We start from the raw sequence: 23,569 nt of genomic DNA on the forward strand, positions 1-23,569 counted from the left end.
ATAAATAAAAACCTAAAAAAAAAGAGAGAGGCAAACTCAGTGGTACAGATTGGTCACTGTTCAGCTGGGAGCAAGGTGACCCTCTTATTTCATATCTGAAATGATTGCGAGTAATGACCCTTAATTACAAATTTTTTCTTTTTTTGTCTGGGGCAGAAAGAAATGGACTTCTTCTATTCTTTCATGGAAATATTACAGAGAAGCAAGTATGCAAAATCTTTTTGTGACATAGAGTAAGACATAAACACTCTGCCAGATATCTCATGCTTTTGTTCATTTTCTCATGATTTGCTTTCTATTTCTAGAGCCTTCTGATGACAGTCTTCCAACGGCACTATGAGTACTTTGGGAGTTTGCAAAGACAGTTAAGGGAATTATTTTCTAGATCCTCAAATTCCATATATATTTTTCTTAAAACCTATCTGAGGAGAACCTTCCTGCATATCCAGGTAGATTTTTCTCTCACCACCTTTCTTTTCCTAACAGTTATACCCCCATTCTATGAAACAAAGACATAGCCTTCACCCAAATCTTACTATGGTACATTTTCCCAAGGTGTAAAAGATTCCAGGGCTCTAAGCAAAAGGACATTTGAAGGTTGGTTGTGTTGTCATGTTCTAAATTCAGGTACATTGCAGGGTGGGATAAAGGAAGTGACTTTGCTTTTTCTATTGCCCTGAGTGGTGTGGGAAACTGCATTGTTCTTGAAAAAGAGTGTCTTGAGAACAAGGTTTGTCATTTAAAGTTAACCGATTCTTTCCAACTAGATTTTTTAAAGTTTATTTATTTTGAGAGAGAGAGACAAGGAGAGAGCATGAGGGACAGAGAGAGAGAGGAGAGAAAGAGAATCCCAAGCAGGCTCCACAATATCAATGTGGAGCCGGATGTGGGGCTCAAACCCGTGAATAGTGAGATCATGACCTGAGCTGAAATTAAGAGTTGGATGCTCAATTGACTGAGCCACCCAGGCACTCCCTATTTTCAATAGTCATCCTCAAGCCAGGACATTAGCTCAATAATGAAGAACTAAAGGATTAAAAATTGGATTGTTGATTCTTTTACGTGTAACTGGAAATTATTTAGACATTATCAAAAATTTTAAGATACTGGATTAAAACTGTAAATGTGCATTTTATATGTTTTTATTTTTTTATTAATTTTTTTTGATGTTTATTTACTTTTGAGAGAGAGAGACAGAGAGAGAGACAGACAGACAGATGGTATGTGAGCAGGCAAAGGGCACAGAGAGGGAGACACAGAATCCAAAGCAGGCTCCAGGCTCTGAGCTGTCAGCACAGAGCCCGACACGGGGCTTGAACCCACGAACCTTGAGATCATGACCTGAGCTGAAGTTGGATACTCAACCAACTGAGCCACCCAGGCGCCCCCACATACGATTTCTTTTAGACTGGAGTTAATCATTTACTAATATAGTTAAACTTATTTTCTCAATTCTTTTCATAAAATATTTATTCTCATTTGTCAGGCTAATCTTTTTTGTCTATAAAATATTTTTGGACTAAGTAATTTTTAGCAGTACATAACATTTCTTTCATGAAATACATAGGGAATTTTTATTCTGGATTGATTGTATTTTATATAGAGTTTTTATTTAATTAGACACCAAATGTACACATTTACCAAAGGAATACTATGCCTTATATCATACTCTTCACTTCATAAATAACTCATAAGTTTACACATAATGGGCTTGCAAATTAAGAAATTTATGTCATATTATCATGTTTTCAACTTATTAGAATATGGATAAATTACATTAGATATGAAAACATTTAGTCTTAATGACTACTTTTAGTAATCTATAAGATCTGATTTCTAATTAACTTCACAGAATTTTTATATTTCTAAAAATATGTGATAACACTTTTATTGGAAGTGAAAACCTGAAGTTTGATTTTTTGCTGATCTGGTTGATTGGTTGGATCATGTGGGTTTGTTTTGCTAATTAGGTTGTATGCTGGACGTTTTCCACAAAGTAAATGAGTTAACTCTGCAGCTCCCAGGCTTTGATAAGATAAAACCATACTGTCAAAAAAGATTGTTGCATTAACAAAGATGTATTGAATTTAATATTTTATTTCCTCCTCCCTGTCTGAGTACATTGGATTAATAAAATACCTTCAAGTGAAAGAGGTACACATAAGGCTAGTCTTTGAATGAATCTGGGTAAAGCCTTTGTGCTCCTCCAAGAAACTGAGAGTGTCAGTGCCTATAATAAAGCCTTTGTAAATAAGTTGGTTTCTAATTCTTTGCTTTTAATACAACAGCAGGGCTACCTAACAAGTTATGAATTGATACAGTGTTCAAATATTTTTTAATAATAGATTACCATGCGATTTTGCTATAAAATTTGGAAGAATTAAAGAAAAATTTTTTAGCGTTTTTATTTATTTTTGAGAGAGAGCGTGAATGGGAGAGGAGCAGAGGGAGAGGGAGACAGACACAGAATCTGAAGCAAGCTCTTGGCTCTGAGCTGTCAGCACAGAGCCCAATGCGGGGCTTGAACGCATGAACCATGAGATCATGACCTGAGCCAAAGTCAGACGTTTAACTGACTGAGCCAACTAGGTGTTCCAGAAATTCATTAGAATTTAAAGAACAGAGTGATATTGTTCATTGTTATAAAAAAATCTTTTGATTCCTATCCACTTACTTATCTGATTGTTTGTTCGTAGCTTATATCCATGAAATAAAAATAGATTTTATGCTGAACCCTCTCTCTTCTAGCAATAATTGTCATTCGTACATATGTAAACTAATTAGAAATAAATGAGATTGATCCATATCATTATGAGGTGACTTTCCAATAAATTCTGTTTTTATCTTTAATAATAAATCATTCATTTATAATATATTTATGTTTTTGAATAATTTCTTATAGAAGAAAAATAAAAACTTTTAGACTCTATGGCTACAGGAAAAAATATATACATATTTTTGTAACAAAGACGTATTATAACTTCTAATGTAAAAGACTTCCAGTAAAAGCCTTTCTAGCATAAAAATACATTACATTACTTTGAAATGTGTTGGTGAAATAAAATGCACAAGTTCAAGAAGATAAAGGAACTATATAAAATTAGCAAAATGCTTGTTCACTTAGGTTTTAGATAAATCTAGACTATTTAGATTCTTCTGGATACTTTTTAAAACTTGATATGAATATTTCATTCCAAAATGTCACTATTTACAACATACTTGAAATTACAAGCAACTGTTTAAACTTTTAATGAAAAATCTCAAGTGCATCTTATACATAAATCTACAGGTAGATATACAGTTTTCCAAAACGCTTTTGAGGATTTTAAAGATTTGTGAGCTGAAGACCTTGTTCTCTTGATGACAACTTTTAAAGCCTTTTTGTCCATTAAAGGACCTATTCTCCCCTGGCTGGTGGCCAAAACTCTTTACTTCCAAAAAGGACTGTAAAAAGGCCTTTGGAGTTTCCCCATAGTAAGGATCAAATGCCTGGTTTAACATGCCAGGCGCTTCAGTCTACCCTAGCTGATTGTCATCCACTCTGGTCCCAACCACAAGTCTACATTCCTGCCACATCAAATTTCCAGTGTCTCTTGGACAATACCAGGTCCTTTCGTACTTAGTGCCTTTGTTCATCATGTTTCTTGTGCCTGTATTCATTTCACTGCCAAAGGCAAAAATCTCAGAATGTGTAGGAAGATTGATTTTGTTTAGAATATTACAAAGGAAGAGCACCCCAGATCTGAGGATCAGTGTGTCGGTAGAGTGGCTTTGTCTTATATTTTATAGAGCAGAATAGGGAAGTTATAAGTGGAATAATTTTACAGGTTGGGTTTTTGTAATAAGAAGGAATCAGTCAAGTGAACAAGGAAAGTTTATCTCTTTGTCAATCCAGTTCTGGAGGGACAAGTGGTTTAGCTGATCATTTATGAGGCAAAAAAAAGAATGCTGAGGGTTGGTGTCTGGCATTGTCATATGTGAACAAGGGAGTCATGCAAGAGTCTTCTGGGAGTCCGGAGAAAGAGCGTCTTCCAAGTCAGATTGAAAAGGTGGTTCTTTGCAGTAAGCCCTTTCCTGGAGCACAACAGGGTGGAGGTTTTTGGAAAACAAAAGGTTGGGAGGATTAACCATCTTTATTTTTTAGGACCACAGGGCTTAGGTAAAACCAATTTTGTCACCACCTTTGTTTAGCAAACCCTCGGTAAACCTTTGAGTCTCAATTCCTTTGCCAAACCTTCATGAGGTCTCTAGAAAGCAAATTGAGACAGAGATTTTCTTGCAGAATGTTTACTGGAAAGTCCTTTTGGAATCAGCTCCTGTGGGGAGCAGACGAGGAAAGCAGTTTTGGTTGGAACCAGGGTTCCTCAAAGCAAATCTCGCTCACAGCCTGTTTGTGTACAATGATGCAGAGTTGTCCTGAATTCGTGCAAGGGGCTAGGGTCTCCTGGCATCGGTCTGGGTCTAGTCCTGATGGTAGGGGGGAGGAGTGTGCCCTGGTTGGAGTAGTGACAGCATCCACTATACAAGTCTCCCCTAACTTTGCCAGGGAAAGTTTGCTACTCTCTGTTCTCTCCCAGTGCATCATTTATGATTCTGCTTGTTATGTACTTAGTTCTTTATATGCCAGTAACTTTGACTTGGCTGAGACCTACTCAGAAACAGGAAAAGTGGCCTACTTTTTTCTTGTGCTCCTAGTGCCTAACATGGGGTTTGGCATGAAGGAATATAAATATAACCGAATGAAGGAATATTCTTGTTTTTATAAAAAAAAATAGACTGAAAAATAGAAAATAAGCTGTCTAGGAGATCACAGAATAAGTCAGTGGAAGGGTCTTTTAAAATTCACATTTCTTGTAAACTGGACCTTAGTTTATTTTCATGAACTGGATAGGCATGGATTCAGGACACCTAAATGCAAGAAAGGTAGAATGTCCAATTTCAATCACATAGTTGGGGCTGGGACTAATTCCTCTGGTTGCATAAGCAGTCCTATCCGTGTTCCTGACACTTCTTGCCATGTGTTAGAAATAGTGTATTTCTGCCAGACTTTCAGTTAGCCTCACTTGTCTCTACCTTCAAAACACAAAACCTGTCATTTCCTGCCACTCAGGGATAAGCCAACTTAATTCACTTTCTCTGCATCTGAATCAGAAAAAAAAAACTATTAATTCTAGGCCAAGGGATTCCAGAATTCAAAACTCTGGTCTCATTAAAAATACTACTTTTTCATTCTTTTTATTGTTTGGGTCTGTAGGAGCAAAGAGCAAAGATACTAATTTCTCAATAACATGCTCTGTTAGAATGATCATCTCTGAATGGTTGAAAGTCTGATGTATCATCATTAAATAGTAATAACTATCACTCTTTATAAGGACACTAATTATATGACATATAATTCTTCCTGTTTCCTTAGCATTGCATCATCAAGCTTTTGGAGAACAGGAATCATCACTCATGTTACCTTTCAAATTCTACAGTTCCTGGTACAGCAGTGTTTTCAGAACAATGACCTGTAGAATACATTGATGAAAAGTAAATTCTGTCTGTCATAAATCCGATGTTATAAAACATTACAAACAATGGTTTATGTTTTGTGTCACCAATGGTAGATAAATTTATCTTGATTTAGATATTCTCATGTTCTGTAGACCTTTGAAAAGAGTTTACTATTGGCATCATGTGAAACTTCTCCATGGTCACTTTCCCAGGAGAAGGCGTAGGAACGCAGAAGAGGGGACTAGTTTTATTTGATGGATAGCATACATACATTTTTAACTCTGGATTTAGATGGATGGCCATGGCAGATGGGTTGGAAGGGAATCTCTTGTGTTCTCCTGAGTCCGTAAGATATTTTCTCAACTATAGTCATTTCAAACACCTTTTGGCTTCAGCATGTAAGAGCCATATTTTAGTAATATGCTTAAAATGTTATTGTACATATTTTTGTGTTTGGCTATAGGGATGCCTATAATATTTTCTAGTGCTACAATATTAATGGTAGAAATGCACTGCATTCCCCAGAATCACATATCTTGGGGTAGATGTAAATGGGCTGTCTAATGTCAAGTCTTGCACTGTCTGTTCCTTTGCCAGAAACTCCAGGGCATCCCGAGAATACGTGTGATTATCTGGCAAGGGCACCAAAGCGTCTCCAATACCTATTTGAAAAGTGTCAACTCATTTTCTGTTATACTGTCATTTCCCAGAAAAATATCACTAATAATTTTACAGCTAAATTCCTCTGAATGCAACACTCTGCTTAAAGATAAATGGATTTTATCTTTATGGTTTTGCTTTTTCTGACATACTCATTGAACTATAATAAGTAAAAAATTTAAAAATGAATAGTTCAGCAACTTCTTTCTGCAAATTGTCTTCACCATTGGGAAACTAGGTGAGGCAACGAGATAGGGATGAATCACATTGAGGATCAGAATGCGCGAAACTGGAAAAGCAGGTAATTTATGTACTCTGTAAAGCAGTTTTATTAAACAGAAAATTGCTACAATTTTGTGCAAGTCACAGGAAAGCCATGCTGTATCTTTATGGTCAGGCTTTCATAATCCTCTGACCTGGTAAGAAATACTCTGACTTTGCGATTTCCCAGCTGGAACCCTACGCCCTGTACAAGTCCTGGCCTCTTTTGCTCTCTTCTGAACAATGTCTCAGTACCAGTGGCAGCTACAAGCCAAACTCTCCTTTTAATCACCCCCAGGCAAAACCAGAGATGGAGTTCTTTCCCAATTTCAGTCTGTGCTTACCATGAGGAATTGAACGCCAGACACATAGCTGGCATTGCTGTCCTGGTTCAGCATACAGCCTTGCTCATTTCTCAGCCTCTTACCACTCCTCGTCTTTCACAATTACATGGGCTGGAAATGAAGTGTGGTGCCTTCTAACCCCCTAGGAGTTGGGGGAGGGGAGTGGAAATTGCAGGAGGGAAATTTCACTTCATTTTTGGAGGCTTTAGGTTCATGTTGCTTCTGAATAAGTGAAACTGTTTTTACTTCTGTTTATTTTCTCCTTACATCCCTCTGTTTGTGCTTTCAGTGGTTTATTTTGTGTTTGCTTATTATTTTTTCATTTGTTTTCTTGCTTCTTTTCTTTTGGCTTTTTATGTACTCACGTTATATACTTATTTTATTCCCCATTTCTTTTTACCGGTCCTGCATAGGAAATCATTCTAATATAGTCCATGTGGGTTATGTTTTTTAAGTGTTTTCTTGAAAAATGTGTATTATTTGTGAGCATCTATTTTTAATTTCTGCATTTGTTATTGTGATGTGAATCACACTGTGTCTTACTCTTTGTTATCCAGAAGAGTGTTTTTAACATCCACTCATACTGTCATGTGCACCTGTCTTCCATTACTTCCAGTTGGCCACGGCCCTCCATGGTGTGAGGCCACCACCTTTCCTTTTTAATTCATCGGTGGTGAACTTCTAAATTGCTGTGAACTTCCCGTCACCACAAACAGCACTGCAGTGGACATCCTTGTCCGTGTTTCCTTCCAGACCAATGTGAGAATTTTGGAAGGAAGTGCACCCAGGAGTTGCTACGTCATAGGATATGCACGTGTTTAATTTGGTTAAATTGTGTCAGATTGCACTTGACAACAGCAGCTTTTGTTTGACTTCCCACCAGTATTGTATGGAAATTCCTACACACACGCATACACTCACGTACAGACACACCTGTGCACGCACACATGCACACATACACAAATGCACATCTTTACCATAATTCACTTAAACCAGCTTCTGACTTTTGCCTTTTTAAATATGTGTAATGTGAAACTAATGATTGTCTAATTTGCATTTTTTTGATTATCTATATGCTTTTTTCATGGGCATTTTGGATTTCCTACTCTATAAATTACCTGTTTATGTACTTTGTCCATTTTTCTAAAAATTTTTTTTTTTTAACGTTTATTTATTTTTTTTTGGGACAGAGAGAGACAGAGCATGAACGGGGGAGGGGCAGAGAGAGAGGGAGACACAGAATCAGAAACAGGCTCCAGGCTCTGAGCCATCAGCCCAGAGCCCGACGCGGGGCTCGAACTCACGGACCGCGAGATCGTGACCTGGCTGAAGTCGGACGCTTAACCGACTGCGCCACCCAGGCGCCCCACTTTGTCCATTTTTCTATTAGGATGGCTGTCTTCTTCCAGTTCACTTAAGAAGCATCTTGTGTCAAACTGTGTGTGTATTATCAGAAGAGGGGTAAGATTTACATCTCTCCTTTATAGCTTCCTGCTCAAGACCTGTGTAATTTTACCATTCATCAGCCACATGAAGATGATTTTAAAAGATCCGTTAAATGTTACAAGCATTAGTGTTAACTTGATTTAGTAAGAAGTTATTTATTATTTCCTTTTTGGATACCATCCACTTGTAGGCAGATCAGCAAAATAAATGACAAGGGAGCTGTTAAGACTTTCTTTCTTTCTTTCTTTTAAGTTTATTTATTTATTTTGAGAGAGTGTGAGCACAGGCTGGGGACGGGCAGAGACAGAGGGAGAGAGAGAATCCCAAGCAGGCTTTGCACTGTCAGCACAGAGCCCAAAGTGGAGTTTGAATCACAAACTGTGAGATCATGACCTGGGCTGAAATCGAGAGTCGGACGTGTAACCGACTGAGTCACCCAGGTGCCCCAAGATTTTCTTTGTTAGAACAAGTCCCTCCAGTTATCAGAAGGTAAAGGGGAACTCAAATTGTCCTCTAAACCCACCTTTGTCACCATGTACAACCACTCAGACTGCTCCATTGCAATGGAGTTGGGAGTGGGTCTTTCCAATCATTGTCTCTGTCTGAAGTCAGGTGCTGCTCAATCTGACCCTTTGGATCCTGTCTTTTGTATATACTCCCTAATCTTTACCTTGTGGATTTAGGAATTATGGGGGAAATAAAATAAAATGTGACTATAAACCAGACCAGGACTATAGCATTAATTAAGGTTGCATAATTTTGAAAAAAATACACAAATTCTTAGGGCCTCATTTCAGTTTCCTAATCTATGAATGAAGAAATAAAGCTGCATGATGGTTATGTCTCTCAGGCCAAAAACAAAAACCAAGAAACCAAAAAAAACTCTGAAGCTCTTCAAACTATTTCCAAGCTTCTAAGGGCTTGAAGAAGCCTTAATCATGAATTTTTCAAGACAAGGATGGAATAAGTTGTAAGGAAATACCCAAAGAAAAGGAAAATTCTTTGCAGAAATTAGAACATATAATGGCTAATGAAAATATATTAGTATGGTGTAATGGAGTTTTGAGCATATGTGTTACATTTTTACATCAGAATTATAAAGCTCTTATATGTGAGTGGAAGATATTAACTCCCTGAAGATATACATGGATATCTTATGTAAAATGGCAACTTGACTTTCCCAAAATGTGTTCGTGCATCGTTAATAAGTTTTACTTGAAAGAGGGTCCCATGAACAAACATTTTGGTTCAGCAATATTTAATCCCTATCATGTGCCAGGCATTATTTAGATGTTGAGGATATTCTAGTAAGCAAGAGAAACAAGGGTTTGTAATCCAGGATAGAAAAATCAGAATTTTCAAAAACTAAAGTGGTGGTGAGTGCTACAAAGGAAATAAAGTTGGTGATGTGGTCGATATTGTGATAGCACTGTATGGTGACAGATGGCAGCTACACTTGTGAGCATGGCATGGTGTGTAGACTTTTGTCCAATCACTATGTTGTATACCTGAACCTAATGTAACATTGTGTGTCAACTGTACTTCAAGTAAAAAAAAAAAAAAAAAAGGAAGAAAGAGGGGCACTTGAGTGGCTCAGTCGGTTAAGCATCTAACTCTTGATATCGACTCAGGTCATGATCTCACTGTTCACAAAATGGAGCCCTGTGTCTGGCTTTATGTTGACAGCAAAGAGCCTGCTTGGGATTCTCTGTCTCCTTCTTTCTCTCTGCCCCTTTCCTGCTTGTGTGCTCTCTAGAAAGAAAGAAAGAAAGAAAGAAAGAAAGAAAGAAAGAAAGAGAAAAAGAAAAAGAAAGAAAGACAGAAAAGACAGAGGGAAGGAAGGAAGATGGCATTTGGGTTGAGGCTTGAAGGATGAAGAGAAGCTGGTGTTAAGAAGAGCTGAAAACTATGTTTTCAGGCAGGGGAACCTAAGTATAAAGGCCCCTCATGTAGGAGAGGGCTTGGTATAGAAAAGGCATAGAAGGAAGCCTATGGTCATGGAAAGAGTGGTCATGGAAAAGGTGAGTGGTAGTTGATAAGATCTGGAAGTGAGGCTTGAGCCAGAGGTTATGAGACTCTATGTAGGCTAATATACGAAGATTAGACTTTAAGAATATTAAACCTATTGATATACTTTAGGAATAAGCAGAGGGTAACATTTTTTTTTTTTTAAAGTTCATTTTGGCTCTTTCGCTGGAATGGTTTTAAGAAACTAAGAGTGGAAAATGTATGGCCAACTAATCTTTGACAAAGCAGGAAAGAACATCCAATGGAAAAAAGACAGTCTCTTTAACAAATGGTGCTGGGAGAACTGGACAGCAACATGCAGAAGGTTGAAACTAGACCACTTTCTCACACCATTCACAAAAATAAACTCAAAATGGATAAAGGACCTGAATGTGAGACAGGAAACCATCAAAACCTTAGAGGAGAAAGCAGGAAAAGACCTCTCTGACCTCAGCCGTAGCAATCTCTTACTCGACACATCCCCAAAGGCAAGGGAATTAAAAGCAAAAGTGAATTCCTGGGACCTTATGAAGATAAAAAGCTTCTGCACAGCAAAGGAAACAACCAACAAAACTAAAAGGCAACCAACGGAATGGGAAAAGATATTTGCAAATGACATATCGGACAAAGGGCTAGCATCCAAAATCTATAAAGAGCTCACCAAACTCCACACCCAAAAAGCAAATAACCCAGTGAAGAAATGGGCAGAAAACATGAATAGACACTTCTCTAAAGAAGACATCCGGATGGCCAACAGGCACATGAAAAGATGTTCAGCGTCGCTCCTTATCAGGGAAATACAAATCAAAACCACACTCAGGTATCACCTCACGCCAGTCAGAGTGGCCAAAATGAACAAATCAGGAGACTATAGATGCTGGAGAGGATGTGGAGAAACGGGAACCCTCTTGCACTGTTGGTGGGAATGCAAATTGGTGCAGCCGCTCTGGAAAGCAGTGTGGAGGTTCCTCAGAAAATTAAAAATAGACCTACCCTATGACCCAGCAATAGCACTGCTAGGAATTTATCCAAGGGACACAGGAGTACTGATGCATAGGGGCACTTGTACCCCAATGTTCATAGCAGCACTCTCAACAATAGCCAAATTATGGAAAGAGCCTAAATGTCCATCAACTGATGAATGGATAAAGAAATTGTGGTTTATATACACAATGGAATACTACGTGGCAATGAGAAAAAATGAAATATGGCCTTTTGTAGCAACGTGGATGGAACTGGAGAGTGTGATGCTAAGTGAAATAAGCCATACAGAGAAAGACAGATACCATATGGTTTCACTCTTATGTGGATCCTGAGAAACTTAACAGGAACCCATGGGGGAGGGGAAGGAAAAAAAAAAAAGAGGTTAGAGTGGGAGAGAGCCAAAGCATAAGAGACTGTTGAGAACTGAGAACAAACTAAGGGTTGATGGGGGGTGGGAGGGAGGAGAGGGTGGGAGATGGGTATTGAGGAGGGCACCTTTTGGGATGAGCACTGGGTGTTGTATGGAAACCAATTTGACAATAAATTTCATATATAAATAAATAAAAAAAAAAGAAACTAAGAGTGGAAACAGAGATACCAGTTAGAAGGACATTGCAGTGTTCTTTTGAGAAGGGATGTGCCCTGGACTGAAGTGATGGATGCAATGAAGGAGGGAGGTGGGCAGATATTTTTTGGAGGTCAAATGCAAAGACCTTGTGGACAGATTATATGTGGTTGGTGAGGGGGAAAGGGAAGAACCACAATGATTTCCAGATAACACTCAACTAAATATATTTTTTAAGTGACATATTATCTCAGAGCCTTTAACATGTTAATGTACATTGATACCTCAAGCAGGGGTACATATAGCATTTTCAAACTTGTTTCTCCATGGAAACCCAGACAGTTCTCTTTATTTTTTTTTTTTATTTTTTTTTTAATTTTTTTTTTCAACGTTTATTTATTTTTGGGACAGAGAGAGACAGAGCATGAACGGGGGAGGGGCAGAGAGAGAGGGAGACACAGAATCGGAAACAGGCTCCAGGCTCTGAGCCATCAGCCCAGAGCCCGACGCGGGGCTCGAACTCACGGACCGCGAGATCGTGACCTGGCTGAAGTCGGACTCTTAACCGACTGCGCCACCCAGGCGCCCCCAGACAGTTCTCTTTAAACCTTAGGACATCCTTTGTGCTTGCATTCAAATTGACATTCACCTCTTAATGCTTTGGAAATTAAAATCTATAGTGGAAAAAGTATTTATTTAAAGGAAACAGTAATAGAATTGTTGAATCATTATGTTGTACACCTAAGCTAATATAACACTGTACGTTAATTATACTTGAATAAAAAAAGTAGTAATATAAGTAAATAACAAAAGAAAAAAAGTGAAACAAAAGAAGAAAGAAAAGGAAACAGTAGTAGAGTGTAGTTTGTTTCTTTAACGTCTTTATCTATTTAACCATTCACTTACATATTCAACAAATGCCTACTAAACACTGCTTATGTTCCAGACCCAGTAATGGGATCACCAAAGCAAATAAGAATCCTTTTCCTAATGCAGTACATTTATAAAGAACTGTTTTTTGAAAATCAATTTAAATTTTTTTTTTTAACGTTTATTTATTTTTGAGACAGAGAGAGACAGAGCATGAACGGGGGAGGAGCAGAGAGAGAGGGAGACACAGAATCGGAAGCAGGCTCCAGGCTCTGGGCCATCAGCCCAGAGCCCCACGTGGGGCTCGAACTCACGGACCGTGAGATCGTGACCTGAGCTGAAGTCGGACGCTTAACCGACTGAGCCACCCAGGCGCCCTGATTTGAAAATCAATTTAAAAGGAGGAATTGAGCAATAAGATAAAAGGAAAGCAGAGTTAGTCATACTGCAAATATTTTGTAAAAGAATTTTGGGAGGGAGTAAAATAAATTTGTAGTAGCATAAAGGAGTCTCTTTGGGATGCAGTCCCTTAGGAGGACACTGAAATACATGCACGGGTGGTTAGCAGCAAGGTTGGTTTCTTTTATCAGGTCTTGAAGAGTTTGATGTGTGGTATTTTGGGTAAAACCAATACAGTGGGACTATGAATATTGGCAAGTGGGTTACAAGTTTATGTTGGACCAAGCTAAGTCAGGTAATGCAGGTTAACTCAAATTTTCCATAGTCATATTCCCTGCAAATAGTTGTGTGCTGGGAGTCAATTTAGTTCCAACAAAATGTACTGAATGGTACCATGTAACTATAAAAAGCCACTATCACCAGATTTTCCTCTCGTATTTCTTGAGGTCTTGGCATTAGAGATCATGGTACTCTGCAAGGACTTCTAGAAACGTGAATAAATCAGTCTGACATATGATTACCAGTGTAGACATAGCTAATATAATTCCAAAGAGACACTATAGATCTTTCTAAATTTTAGGGATTTGTTATGCTATGATAATAGTTTTGCAAAAGGGCCCTGATTTTCCTTTATTTTTTATAAACAAATTTTTATACATTTTATAAATCCTATATTTTCTTATCAACCCATAAGAATTTGAGCTGTTGGATTGAAGATTGTTTATCCAAGAATGAGGTATAAAAAAAAAAAAAGCATTGAAATGAACATGAAAAATACTCATTAAGAAACATTATGATATTGTTCAGGTATCTTTGGTAAAAACACATATAATATTTATGGAATTTTCCCTTTCTTCAGTCTCATGCTATGACTGTCTGTGAACTGAGGGCTGCATTTGCATGCTATTAGGGTCACAGATCACATTCCTAAGGAATAAAAAAAATAAATCTGTCCAATTAGTAAATCCTATTCACACAATAAATTTTTTTTTATTTGTATGAGTTTGGAACATGAACATGGTGCTTGTAAAGTGAGGGGCACTTTACATATTCTAAAAGAAGAATAAAAAGTGACTAGGGAGATAAGAACAGTATGATAAGCATTATATTTATGCAATAAAGTTAATTCAGAAAATCTGTTGCATTTATAACCTAGAAGAGGTTGTCCTTTTCAAGGCATTAAAATGGACTAAAATATTCAGAAAACTTACTTGAAATCCTTCCAAACACATCTTTTATGTAGCTCTATAAAATATATTTACTTATTTAAACTAATGGCATTTCTAAATGAACAAATGAACAAAAGGACGAAATAGTAAATGTTGGATGTTCATCTTACCAAAGTAAAAGCCCTGTAAGGTGTCAAAAATCACATTCAGAATGAATGTGTATAGTATCCTCCATTTGCCCCTCCAAATCTACCTTCTCCCCTTCCCCTTCCTACTACTGGCCATGGGAGGCTGATGTACATGGACTCCCTTGCCCTCTGGCTTTGACTAGTTTTGCCAATGGGGAGCTCTGACAGAAGCTGGAGAAAAAAAAAAAAAAAAGGAGAGCACTTATGCCCTTTCTCTCTTTCTGAGGGGCCTCCTCAGGCTGTCAGTGCTCCTTCACAGAGGCCCTTCTTCTGGTGTCCCATTATATTGACTCCTCCCTCTAGGTTCTGGTGGCCACTCCCTAACCTTGACCTAAATATGTGAACAGATTTAATGTTATTTTACTCTCCTCAGTGTTCCCTCATCTTTGTGGATAATCCCTTCATTATATCTTTTTGAACTACCCAATTTGTATTTTTCATATGATTTCTGTTTGGGCACAGACGGATTAAATTCTTGTCCCCGGAGCCTCCTTAAGCTATCTATATCTACATGGCATGTGATATAACATCAAGAATGAATTGTCAGGGCAATATAGTGTGGGAATTGTATTCTTATCATGTGCCAGACACTATGATCTTTAAAATGCAAAGCTGTACTTCCAACTCAGAGACATTTGTAAATTACAATTCCTAAAAGGTGGAGAATTTGTTTGGATTGATGCTCTCAAGAACTTTCTCTTATCTTTGGGAAATGCTTGTTGTGAAGTTCTGACCAACCTGAGAGACTATTGGAAGCTTTCTTCTCTTGGACATTTATTTATTCACCAATCATGTATTGTTCACACAGTATATGTAAAAAATTATTCTAGGGGCGCCTGGGTGGCGCAGTCGGTTAAGTGTCCGACTTCAGCCAGGTCACGATCTCGCGGTCTGGGAGTTCGAGCCCCGCATCGGGCTCTGGGCTGATGGCTCAGAGCCTGGAGCCTGTTTCCGATTCTGTGTCTCCCTCTCTCTCTGCCCCTCCCCCGTTCATGCTCTGTCTCTCTCTGTCCCAAAAATAAATAAACGTTGAAAAAAAAATTAAAAAAAAAATTATTCTAGATGTGCATTCAACCCTCACTTAACAAATGGAAAAAAAATCATACCAAAGATGTCATATATTTTAACCTTTCTTAATGTCAGAAGAGTAGTTATTGGTAGAATCAAGACTTGAACTTAGATATTCTGATTCAAAGTTTTATAGGTTTTCATTACATTGTGCATGAAAGAAACAAAATCTCTCCTTTGGCCTATTAAGAGAAACAGGGCAAACACTCACATCTAATATTCAAATTAATGTAGACAATTACCAGTGCGGAATTAAACATAAAATGCATTCACATTTAAGAAATGTAGACAGCACTTCTGGTGAAGTGTCTCTTAGGCTTCTTGGAAGAAGTGATTAAGTCCAGTTTAGTCATATAAGGTCCATGGAAGCGCAAGGGGCACTCAGATCACGGAGAAACTTTGAACACTGAGCCAGAAAATGTGAAATCTACTCCCTAGTCAATCAGTATCTTTTAAAAGTGTTTGATCAAGACTGTGAATAACATCAATGAGTAATCAGTTGAGGATTATAAAATTAATTTGGCAGAACTTCATAGAATAGATTGGAGATTAAAAAAAGAAAAGAAGGCAGACTTATTAGAAATCTTGATAAGTGAGAAGTAACAAAGATTATTGATAAGGTGAGAGAGAGAATAAGTAAGAAAAATACTTGCAGGAACATAAGTAAAAAAATTCAATGACTAGTTACATTTTAGAAAATAGGAAAGAAGTTAAGGATGTCTGAGTTTTGGCCTTGAGTTAATGGCAAGGTAGTGCTTCTAAGAGCAGAAAAAAGAAAGTAATTTGTTTGAGGGAAAGAGGAGCAGGTAAAAATAACAGCTTCGTTCTGGAAATGTTTACTTTAACATTGAAAGGTATGATTTGTAGTAGATAATATCTGAAAAGAAGCCTAAAGTCAAGTTGATTAGAGTCATCTGTGTGATTGTTTAGTAGATGTCTTGTTTTCATTTATAGAGTGTAGGTGGACTGGGGTTGGATGGATGTGGCAGTTGGATGGGAAGGGGCAGTGAGTATGGACAAAGGGACCAGTGCCAAGATAGAATATTCTTGGAGGTCTAAGTCAAACTGGGAGATATGTTTATGCAAAGCTCTTCTTGTAGAGTGTGGTCAATCAATGTTGTATCTTACAATAAATACGGTGCTTAGCGAAAAAAAAAAAAAAGCAACAAGTTTGGAAGCCAAGAGGGAAGAGAAAAATATGCAAATGGTATTGAAAATAGTTTTGAAGAGCTATTTAGTAATAAGCCATGGATTATTTTCTCCAGTCCTGTTGTACCTGATGAATATTGTGGTGAATATTTTGAAGAATGGGGTGGTTGCTGAAGACTTTGGTGACTGAAGGTGATAAGGTAAAAAGAAGAGGATGGAAAACTAAGGTTTGGAGAATATTTGTGTTTGAGTCTGAGGTTCAGTGGAGGAGGAGAAATGAAACGAATTAGAAGAAGGGGAGACTAAAATGCAATTATAACTGAGGAATTAAAGGTTTTCCAGGATGAAGAAGTAGTCATCTTCTCATGACAATAACTGACAAAAGGCAATTGGAATCAACAATTATGATATTGAAAACTTTTGAGAATGGATTTTTATTATATTATTACACTGGCAGCCAGAGGTTGCAGAGTTAAGGCAGCATGATGTGGTATACAGAACAGGAGTTTTCAAGTGTGACAGACCTGATTTGGAATCCCAGTTCTGTCCCTTACCAGCTGTGTCAATTTGGCAAGGCTACTTACGAATATTCTTAGTTTCCTAAGCTGTAAAAAATAATTCCCGGTTGTCAAATTCTTATAAGGAATCAATGAGGCAGATGAAATTGCTGGTAGAATGCCTAGAACATAGCAGTCTCTTAATTAAATCCATTCCTTTAAGAAAATAATAAGTGGTAAGGATACAGAAGAAAAAGCAAGAATAGGATAATCCTTTGAAAAGTTTCATGGTGAAAGGACCTGAGACATTTATAGGGGAAATTTTTTAGGCTAGTTGGAACTGTATACACTTGCTGGTGGAGGAGAGGAGCCAAGATGGATGGGGCTAGTGAGGAACTGAGAACCAAAAAGGGTAACTGAAAAGAGCGTGGATGACAAAATATCAAGGACTTAGGATCAAGTGAACAGGAGGAAGAGTTAGTCTTAAAAAGGAACATACGCTTCTTTGGAGACTATTTGGCAGGAGAGAAAAATAAATATATTTTTAAGTGTAGAGAGAAGAAGCTGTAGAAGCTCTTTTTGAAAGCATATGTCTTCTTGGTAAAGAGACTGCGTCATCTACTAAATGAGGGACTGATGAGGAAGCAGAGCTTAAGTAGAGTAGAAAAATTCGAAACACATCATGAAGAAGGCTATTGGGGTCAATCAATAGAAAAGACTAAATTGACTGCTTATCAGGAGAGACTAGTGACTGATGTGGAATTGAGATAGATTTCACTAGAATATAGGAAGCAGTAGACAGAGAACCCATTCTTTAACAATAGTACCATATACTAAGAAGCTCCTGAAATTATCCAAGCAAAAGGGTGAGAATCTAAGAGATGTGTCCTGATGAGGAGATTGAGGAGAAGGTGAGATAAATAAAAAACTGGTTGAGTGACTGTGACCTGAAAGTACTTTTCATATTGATTTACTAAAATGTAATCAGTTATGTGAACTTCATAAATATGCAGAGTCTAGTAGGAACTCTATTTGATTATTGGAGACCTTATTGATAAGTAGAAAGGAGTAGTTGGGGTTTGTATACTGTGATCAAAATTCCAACAGAAAAGGAAAGCTGAAGCCTGCTTTAGTCTCAAGGCAATCCTGAGGCTAGGGCATGTCCTCAGAACATCAGGGACTCAGTCTAGTGGGTGGGTTAAAGGATCTATGCTCCTCCTGAATCTCTGCTTGAGTAGAATATGATATAGCCATTGGGCTAGCCCTCTGGACCAGCCCCGCCAAGAGGAAGGGCACAGAAATCTTTGACAGAGGATTATGTAAAATTGAAAGAAAAATATGAGTTTTAAAGAACTTGATTTTCTTAAACTTGTTGGAGAAGAAATCTCTGTCCATTTGGAGTGGGAAAAGAGCAAAGGTTTTTCATCAGAGCAGTAGGTAGCCAATTGCAGCTTCAGAATGCAATCAAATGAAGGGTCACAACATCAGCTGGGGGAATCTGCAAAGGAATAAATAGTTCCTAAAAGGACAGCAGGTATTGATGGTTTACAAAATCTTAAGGTCAACTCAACCTAGCATGTTTCATACCTTTGTTACCATTATTCATTTGTTCCCTCTTTCACTCATTACGTATCAAATGACAGACAGTAATGGACTAGATCCTTAAGTAGACAAGGTTCCAGTCTAATGGAGCTTACATTCCAGTTGGGAATGGGATGGGGAGGAGAGAACACTGGAATATAAAAAATAATACACTGAAAAAAAACAGTACAATGAGTCCTCAGGATCTGAAGCATTTTTTGTATATGTGTGTATATGCTTGGGTATGTGTGTATATATGTATATTGCTAGGGTAGGTTTAAGTGTAGTTGTGTGTGTGTGTATGTGTGTGTTTTTGTCTATGATAAAGATACAGAAAGGATTAGTTGTAGATTTTTCTGGCTATTCTAGATCCAAACAAAGAAAATAACTACCAAATAAAATCAGTGTGGGAATGATTTTGGTATAATATGGCATAAGTTAGTGAACACCTTTTTCTTTGTTTATATTCTTTTAAAGTTTGTTGCCTATCAGAGAAAACATTTGATATTTAATATTTCCAAGATTACTGTGGTGAGCTAGACATTCTCTTATGTTACTGATGGGATTATAAATTGTTAAGTGTTTCTGGAAAGCAATTTGGCAATATATATTAAAATCATGAATATGTTCTTATGTTTTCAATATGCAATTTTAGGGACTTTATCTTATGGGAAATAATCCACCATGTGGGCAAAGCTTTATGCATAGAGATACTCACTATAACCCAATTAATAACAGAAATAAAATGCCAAATATTTAAATTATGTATGAATAGAGAAGTAGTTTTCTTGTAGTAGGTGCATGAACTGTATGAATATCATGTAAATAATTAAAATTATGTGCTCAAGGAATTTTAATGACATGGGACCATATTTATGATATAGGAGGCTATGTAAAAAGAACAGGATAAAAATTTTTATATGTTATAATTCTTAATATGTAAAAAAAGTCCATAAAATTGGATGGGAGGAAATAGGCCAAAATGCTTTATACCTGAAACATTTTCTATGATTTGTACATGTGACTTTTTATATGCAGAAATACCAATAAATATTATTTTAAAAACCCCACATTTCAGTGGGAATTAAATGCTCCTTTGATTGTTCTATAAACCAGTAAGTCCTATTATGGAATGTTCTGGCAAATCAGCACTTACATATATAAAACCATAATATCCATTCAAATTTTTGTTAAATAATCTGTCAGATGAGTATGTTTTAGTGCAATGAAGCAATTGTCTTGGCTGCTTTTCTTTAGAAAAGCTTTTCTTAACTTTTTAACATAACCGATTAAGGCCTGTCCTTGGTCTGTGCATAGCAAATCTGGTGAAGTAGTAGACATGGCTTTCATTTGGCAATAGCTTTACAAGAAGTGATTTTAATTGAGTAAATAGAAAGCATAAGCTTGGATTTATGATTGGACCGATATTTCTTAAAATGTAGTGCTGGGTTCCCTTGCAACAGAGTCATCTCTGAAAATTGTTTAAAATGTAGATTTCTTAGCCTACTAAATCAAATCTGAGGATGGATACCGGGAAGATGTATTTTTTTTAATTTTTTAAAAAAATGTTTATTTATTTTTGAGAGAGAGAGAGAGACATAGTGTAAGCAGGGGAGGGGCAGAGAGAGAGGGAGACACAGAATCTGAAGCGGGCTCTAGGCACTGAGCTGTCAGCCCAGAGCCCAGTGCAGTGCTCAAACCCAGGAGCTGTGAGATCATGACCTGAGCCGAAGTCGGAGGCTCAACTGACTGAGCCACCCAGGCGTCCCTGGGAAGTTGTATTTTTAAAGATATGCCCTAAGTAATTCTCCTGAGATTCTCTAAGAACCACCAGTTAAGGTAGAAATGTTTGAGATTTAGAAATTCTAACCTTGTCTGCTCCAATGCTTCTTATGTAGAATGAGATCTTTTCTCAACAGCTTGGATCCAAAATACAGAGAATTTGGCTTAGCAGTAAGTCAGAATTAGGGGATGGGGTCTCTCTACTGTTCTGTTACAATCTTATTAGAGAGCTTTAGATTTGGAATTCTTTGAGACCATAAGCAAGTGGTCAGTCACCTTGCTGGGAATAGTAATAGGGTGACTGAATAGGTAATTTGTGGTCCGGATCCTATGAAAGTGTCCTTTGGATGAAATGCTTGCCTAAATCATTATAGAGTGTACAGTTCTTTTTTTTTTTTTTTTTTTCCACGTTTATTTATTTTTGGGACAGAGAGAGACAGAGCATGAATGGGGGAGGGGCAGAGAGAGAGGGAGACACAGAATCCGAAACAGGCTCCAGGCTCTGAGCCATCAGCCCAGAGCCCGACGCGGGGCTGGAACTCCCGGACCGCGAGATCGTGACCTGGCTGAAGTCGGAAGCTTAACCGACTGCGCCACCCAGGCGCCCCCTAGAGTGTACAGCTCTTAATGAAACAGGCCTCCAGGGAGAGTGGTCATACCCTAGAGGATAAGAGCAGAGCCAGACACACCTGTCACTTACTATGTGCCAGGATGAATTAAACAACTCAAAATCTTAGATTCTTCTCTCATAAAATGGAATTACTAATAGTGCCAGCTGAATCATGAAAAGTTGTGTGCCAGTTGTTGAGCACAGGGCCTGGCATGAAGTAAGCACTTATAAATGCCTACAGTGATGACTTCACAAGAATTCAACTATGTAAGCTTGAGAGGTCAGGCTTTTCCAGTTGATTTTTTCCCAAGGTTTCTAGCTTTTCCAGTTGATTTTTCAAAGACCATCTTAGTTATCAGAAAAGCCCGGGGATTTGGGGCACCTGGGTAGCTCAGTCCGTTAAGCATCCGACTTCAGCTCAGGTCATGATCTCTCAGTCCATGAGTCTGAGTCCCACGTTGGGCTCTGTGCTGACAGCACAGATCCTGGAGTCTGCCTCGGATTATGTGTTTCCCTCTCTCTCTGCCCCTCCCTCATTCATGCTCTGTCTCTGTCTCTGTCTTTAAAAAATAAACATTAAAAAAGAAAAGAAAAGCCTGGGGATTTGAATAATCCCAATTCTTGGAGGGCAGGGGCTCTAAGGTTACCTCTAGTTCTTCATCTGAGGTAGATTTTTGATATCTGTTGTTTTCATGGAATATCCAATACTTATGTCACTTACTGAAATCTGCTGTCTGGGTTGGGTATGACTGAACGGAATTATGTGAATTATCACTTGCAGAGTGACTTTTTTTTGTATACATTCTCTAGTTACTAAGAAAATCAAAGGTCATTTCCAAACACACACACACACACACACACACACACACACACACACACACACACACTACACACATCCTTAACCCTGGCCACCTTTGTAATACTTCTGGGTGCCACATTGTTTCAAGCTGTTTTAGGTTCTAATAGGCATCTCTGGCTTTATGATGGTTGCTACCATGAAGCACACTTACATCACCCTTTTCTTGCCTTATTGGTTAATATTCCCTGAGTAAAAGTATTTGTTACACTTTTCCTTAATTTAAGCTTACATTTGTCAAGTGATAGGCATCTCTAGTGGCTTCTTTAGGAAAATACCAACACCCCTCCCGGAAATACCACTAAATCAGGCTGAGACAATTACCAGGAGCAATCCTTTAGATTATCCAGTTGCATAACACACTTCTTGAATAAATGACATAACCTAATTTAGGATACATCACCAAATTCAAGTCAGAGAGTATCCTTTGCCAGTCAATAAGAGTGCGGGTCACTGGAAGATCTCTTCGTAGAATTTTTCTCAGGGCTTCGTTCGATAACTCCTGTAATTCTTCTAAGACTGCAACTTGAAATATATTCTCTTGCTCTTCCACAAGCCTCGCAAAACTTAAAGCCAGTTGAGCTTGGTTAACTATTTCCAAGCTTTCTTTCAGGTCCTTGGAGATTTCAATATGAAGGTTGACAGCCTTGAAGAAGTGAGCTTGCACAAAAATTCTTCCTGTTACTTGGGTTAGAAATGGATTGATTTGGAAAATCCATTTAGATTTCCAAAGGCCATTCCAGCAGTCTCTTGTTTCATAGCTGTGGTCCTCAATGCACGCTATCAAGAACTCCTTATTTTTCACGGTTTTTCTCAGCACGTTGCAATTTCCTTTTGGGTAGTGATCACTCACGTACAGTTTTAAGGCACACAGAACAACATTTCTCAGGTATTCTGTCTCATTCCGAATGATACCATGACTTTGGATGTCTTTTAACTGGTTTTGAAGCAGGTCGAATTTGAAAGAAAGTTTGCTTTGATAGTCAAAAAATCGGTAGTCACCCATTACGTTGTGGTGAGACAAGAGTACTGGATTTCCATCGATAGAGAGTGGTACACAATATTTCTGGCAGTGTTGGTGGCCTGCACACTCACCTTGATGGTGCATAAGTTTTTCATCACGGATAAGCAGACAGAGATCATCAAAGGCATTTACAAATTCCCCTGGAGGAGCCTGTATCAACAGTCTGCGAATTACTCTTTCTTTCTCTTTCCTACTCAGAATGCTAAGTGACATGCTTGGTTGCAGCAGAAGCAAAGCTTCTGAAATAAAGAGTGTTCAAAGGATGAGAAAACATTCCATGAGACACCTTTCCCATCAAGGTGTTAAACATTCAAGTTTAGGATTACTATGGCTAATCATGAAAACAGGTTGTCTTGCAAGCTGAGTCTCCTGATGAAGTCATAAAGAACCTTTCTCTATGAAGTGTGGAACCTTTGATGATGTCACCTCGGGTGTTCAGGCCAAAAGAAAAACATGACGGTCACCTGACAGCGTGGTACCCAGCCATTCAGCTGTATGTATTTTGAAGATTTTAAAAACTTAGCCTCCCAAACAGCCTTCTTCAAGAGCGGTGTGTCGCTGTGGGCATTCTATGTTGTCAGGAATCTACAGAAGCAGCCTAGAGTTTCTAGAG

At 38.0% G+C, this 23,569-nt stretch overlaps 2 protein-coding genes across 5 annotated transcripts in view; one reads left to right on the forward strand and one right to left on the reverse strand.

The window, feature by feature from the left end:
- Positions 1–23,320, reverse strand: part of CAPZA3 (capping actin protein of muscle Z-line subunit alpha 3) — a 41,271-nt gene extending 17,951 nt beyond the window's left edge. Inside the window, exon 1 of one of the 2 annotated variants that reach the window (XM_086711839.1) lies at positions 22,336–23,320. In XM_086711839.1, coding sequence (XP_086567965.1) covers positions 22,336–23,169 — 834 coding nt within the window. In that variant the 5' untranslated portion in view covers positions 23,170–23,320. Of the gene's footprint in view, positions 1–22,256 lie in introns of both variants that reach the window. The other variant, XM_025930707.2, reaches the window with a different exon arrangement.
- A 42-nt stretch (positions 23,321–23,362) lies between these two features.
- Positions 23,363–23,569, forward strand: part of PLCZ1 (phospholipase C zeta 1) — a 46,111-nt gene continuing 45,904 nt past the window's right edge. For 2 of the 3 annotated variants that reach the window (XM_086713954.1, XM_086713957.1), the window contains exon 1: positions 23,363–23,449. The gene's annotated coding sequence lies outside the window, so the exon portion shown is untranslated. The remainder of the gene's footprint in view (positions 23,450–23,569) is intronic. The other variant, XM_086713955.1, reaches the window with a different exon arrangement.

Source organism: Puma concolor, chromosome B4 (genome assembly GCF_028749965.1).
Source record: "Puma concolor isolate L17-30 chromosome B4, mPumCon1.1.hap2, whole genome shotgun sequence".
In the NCBI taxonomy this organism is placed as follows: Eukaryota; Metazoa; Chordata; class Mammalia; order Carnivora; family Felidae; genus Puma; species Puma concolor.